At 48.1% G+C, this 4,694-nt stretch overlaps 1 protein-coding gene across 1 annotated transcript; it reads right to left on the bottom strand.

The window, feature by feature from the left end:
* Positions 1-408: 408 nt before the first annotated feature.
* On the bottom strand, positions 409-2,375 carry LOC117809855 (interleukin enhancer-binding factor 3 homolog; the record flags this gene model as incomplete). The annotated part of the gene is made up of 2 exons (XM_034679376.1): positions 409-1,125; positions 1,930-2,375. Coding segments are annotated over 2 exons (589 nt in total), but the record flags the coding sequence as incomplete, so codon positions are not given.
* Between the last annotated feature and the right edge of the window lie 2,319 nt (positions 2,376-4,694).

Genomic DNA, 4,694 nt, shown 5'->3' with positions numbered 1-4,694 from the left:
CTGCTGCAATCAAACCAGACGATCGAGTGAGTAAAAACTTTCTATCTCATCAGGTTTCCATCTGACTTCAGGGAGGACTTTTCCTAATCCTAGACCTAATCCTGGACTTTTCCTAATCCTGGACTTTTCCTAATCCTAGACCTAATCCTGGACTTTTCCTAATCCTGGACTTTTCCTAATCCTAATTTAAGACTGAATTAATGCAGAGCTGCTGGAACTCGTCACAGGACATTTTCTAGCTCTAAAAGGATTTTGAATCACAGTAAATTCACTGCTTTGTGTCACAGTATTCCTTTAATACTCAGAGAGAGATAGTTATTATTAAGCACTGATTATAAGCTCAGTTTTTAGAGGCGGTTGAAGTCACCAGACTCCAAAGAGTCAGAGAAAAAAAAGTCCAAACTCTGATTAAGACCTGTACTCAAAATAAAAATCATTTATTGATACAAACACAGTTTGTTATACATGAAGAGGAGACTCCAGATGGATTTGACATCAGAATGTAAATGCATTGTCCAGTAATCTGAAAAACATTTATTAAAATAACTATTACACTATTAATAAAATAAGCCAAAATTACAGGCCAAGCAGAAAAAACAAGCTATTCAGGTCTATGGAATAGATACAAAAAATACAACAACCTCTGTAGTTCAAAACTACAAGATTTACTAACTTCACATGAGAAAATAAAAACACCACCAAACTCTCAGAAGAAAAGAAACAGAGAGAGAGAGAGAGTTAGCCGCTCGGAGCTTTTCAGAACGCTGACAGAAATAAAAAGGAGAAGAAACCTAAAAACACGAGACATCAGACCACTACACTCCGACGGTCACAGCGTCCACGCGTCCTGGGACGGGTCCAAACTCAAAAACACGTCAGAAGCAAACATGGAGAAGGCAGAGAGCACAGTCAGGCCGTCGATCGCTTTCTTTGGAGACACTAACGCAGAGGGGGGGGGGTCGCATACCGAAGGGGGTCCGGTCTATCTGTACTGGTAGTTCATGCTGCCGTCGCCCCGGCCGTACCCGGACTGGCTGTGGTACTGCGAGTGGTTGTTTCCAAAGCCCTGGTTCCCTCCTCCTCCGCCTCCCCCCGGTGAGCTGTAACTGGACTGGCTGTTGAAACCTACAACAGAAACATCCCAGAATCAAATATATGAAGCTTAAAGGTGACATATCATGCTCTTCTTCATCAACATATATTGGTCTAAGAGGTCCCCAAAACATGTCTTTAAAGTTTATTGCTCATAAAAACACTTTGAAATCAGATTCTGGTCTGCCTGTAAACCCCTCTTCTTCAGCCCCCTCAGGAAGTGGGCGTGGCCTCGGCCGTTTCCCCTTCTGTAATCCCTGAATCAAGGATCCTCCTCCTCCTCCTCCTCTCCTCATCCATGTTGTCTTCCTGGTCCTCTGAAAACCTCTGACCTGTTGACTCCAGGCCTGGCTCCGCTCATCATGACTTTGGTTTGTTGTTGTAGTTAAGTGAAATACGATCTGGTGATAACACAGAGTCTTTTATTCTGAAAATTAACCGGATGTTTTACTTTGGTTTTGGTGAAACCTGACTTCCTGTCCCGCTCCATCTGCTCTGTTCAGATTGATGCGTCGTGCTCCGGCATCCGGGAACAATAGAAGTCTTGTGTATCTGATCCGGAGGACTCAGACCTGCCGGATCAGAGACGCAGCCAGAATGCAACGGAGTGGATCCAGTGGAAGTTAACACATTGACTAGAGTAGAAACTGATGGGATCGGAGCCGGACTTGGATCTGGTGGAGTTTGGCTGTGAGGTGTAGCTGCAGATACTCCACTGAACAAGCCGGCTAAATATGGCTAACTATCATAAGTCACCTCGTTTAAAAATAAGCTCCTCTAGACTTAGACTATATGTGGATGCCCCTGTAACACCCCCCCAAAGACAAAACCTCTCACCTTCATAGCTGTAGTCCTGGTTCCCACCTGAGCCCCCCGTCACCTGGCTGGGGTAGGCCGTGCTGTAGGAGTATCCGCCTGAGCCCCCTTGGCTCTGGTTGAAGCTCTTCTTCCCTTGCCCGTATCCCTGGCTGTACTGATTATAGGAGCCCTGGCCCTGGGGACTGCTGGACTGGTACCCCCCTGGAGATCCAGCGTTCGCCCCTGGAGCTCCTGTAAAGGGGGCCTTCCCTCCCTTGTGCATGGGGGGTTTCTTTTTGGCGGTTTTGGCAGCAGGCGTGGCAGTGTAGGCGCCGCCGTCGTTCGGGTAGAACGAGCCGTACGAGCCCTGAGCTGATCCCGGAGCCGCGTTAGCCGGAGGGCCGCCTGAGGGGCTGCTCGACACCCCCCCTCCGTTTGTGCCGCCGTTGTTGTAGTAACCTAGGAAACGACAGCACGGGAACGTTCTTTAAATCTGTTTGATGAAGCTGGAGGAGAAGCTTCTAGAGGACCGGACTCTGATCCTGCCTGAACTGTGACACCAGGACCAGCTGGACCCAGAAACATGGACTGGTTTATAAATGACCAGGTGAAGGTGCTAACAGAGTCTGATAAAGCTCTTTGTGTTTGTGAGGTTCCACAGTGTAAAGGTTCATTACATTAAATCAGAGATTCTAAGAATAAAACGTTCATCTTACATCAACAAATGTGATCGTCATGAACTGAAATATGAAGTAAAGGTTTGGATTGAGGAAGAGAAGTCATATTTAAGGATCATCATTTTACAAGAGGAAGGTCTAACATGAAGAACACTCAGAGTAAAACCAAAGTTCTATAGGAGTTCTGACGTGGTGTAAAATGTTCATTAAACCAGACTGTGATGTTCTGAAAATCATTTGAAGTCTACATTAAAAATAGTTTAAAAACAACATTTCAGATGTTGAAACTGAAAAATAGATCCTGATTCTAAATTACAGAGACATGTTAACGATGTGTTCATCAGCTCTTCTTTGAACTCTGTACACGTTGGTGAATCCAGGAGACCAGGTTCTGGACTTCAAAGTGAAATGTCCCAGTCTTGCCTGATAGAGGATTTCAGCTGCTCCACAGTTCAGGATCTCCTTTGCCGTATTTTTAGTTTCACGACGCTCCAATGCTCTCATACTCGGACCGCCACCCTGCCTCCTAAGAACCAAAACCCCATGCCTCCCCCTGTGAGGAGGATTGGTGCAGAGTCAGCAGTTATGCGGGCGCTGTACCGGACCGTCGTGGTACAGAAGGAGCTGAGCAGGAAGGCAAAGCTTTCAATCTACCAGTTGGTCTACGTTCTAACCCTCACCCTGACCTGTGGTCATGAGCTGTGGGTCTGGACTGAAAGGATAAGATCTCAGACACAAGCTGCTGAGATGAGTCTCCTCTAAAGGGGGTCTAGACTCAGAGAGAAGGTCAGGAGCTCGGAGTAGAGCCGCTGCTCCCTCATGTCATAAAGGAGTCAGCTGAGGTGGTTTAGGCATCAGATAAGGATGCTTCCTGGACGCCTCCCTTTAGAGGTGATCCGGGCACGTCCAACCTGGAGAAGGCCCCGGGGTAGACCCAGAATACAGGGGAGGGGTTATATCTCCTTCCTGGTCTGGGATCGCCTCGAGATTCCCCAGGAGGAGCTGGAGGGCTGGGGAGAGGGATGTCTGGGTCGATTTGCTTAGACTGCTAGCTCAGCGACACGACCGTGGATGGATGGATGGATGGATGGATGGATGGATGGATGGATGGGTGGATGGATGGATAGGTGGATGGATGGATGGGTGGATGGGTGGATGGATGGATGGGTGGATGGATGGATGGATGGATGGGTGGATGGATGGATAGGTGGATGGATGGATGGGTGGATGGGTGGATGGATGGATGGGTGGATGGGTGGGTGGATGGATGGATGGATGGGTGGATGGATGGATGGATGGATGGATGAATGGGTGGGTGGATGGATGGATGGGTGGGTGGATGGATGGATGGATGGGTGGGTGGATGGATGGATGGGTGGATGGATGGATGGATGGATGAATGGGTGGGTGGATGGATGGATGGGTGGGTGGATGGGTGGATGGATGGGTGGATGGGTGGGTGGATGGGTGGATGGATGGATGGATGGATGGGTGGATGGGTGGATGGGTGGATGGATGGGTGGATGGATGGATGGGTGGGTGGATGGGTGGATGGATGGATGGATGGATGGATGGGTGGGTGAATGGGTGGATGGATGGATGGATGGATGGGTGGATGGGTGGATGGGTGGATGGATGGATGGATGGATGGATGGGTGGATGGATGGATGGGTGGATGGATGGACATTTGATGCTGTCTCTGTTTATCAGTTCAATAAAGACTTGAAGTGATTTGTAAAGCATCATGTTTTGTTTATAAACGGCGTCTGAACTCTTCTGGACTCTGGGTTGCAGGTCTGGGAATCACCAGGTAGAGGGAAGAGGGTTTTGGACCATCTCTTGTATTCATAGATTGAATTCAGACCCTGGATGAACGCAGTCATGAATGGCGATGTCACATTTATTAAAAAAACAACAAAGACATATAAAAAACAGCTAGAGCAGGAAGTCTTCTTCAGTCGCAAACATATTTCTGCGTGTGCAAACTCACCGCCGCCGGCCTCAGACCATCAGAGTCTGACGCCGCCGGACAGAAAACTGTAACAACCGATCACTTCCAAAGTCGGACATTAATGCACTCAGTGTTTCCGATAACACGATAACATCACATTCAACGTACAGGAAGTG

This window comes from Notolabrus celidotus, unplaced genomic scaffold, assembly GCF_009762535.1.
Source record: "Notolabrus celidotus isolate fNotCel1 unplaced genomic scaffold, fNotCel1.pri scaffold_477_arrow_ctg1, whole genome shotgun sequence".
Lineage (NCBI taxonomy): Eukaryota > Metazoa > Chordata > Actinopteri > Labriformes > Labridae > Notolabrus > Notolabrus celidotus.
Note: the sequence above shows the minus strand (reverse complement) of the source record. Positions and strands in the feature narration are given on the sequence as shown.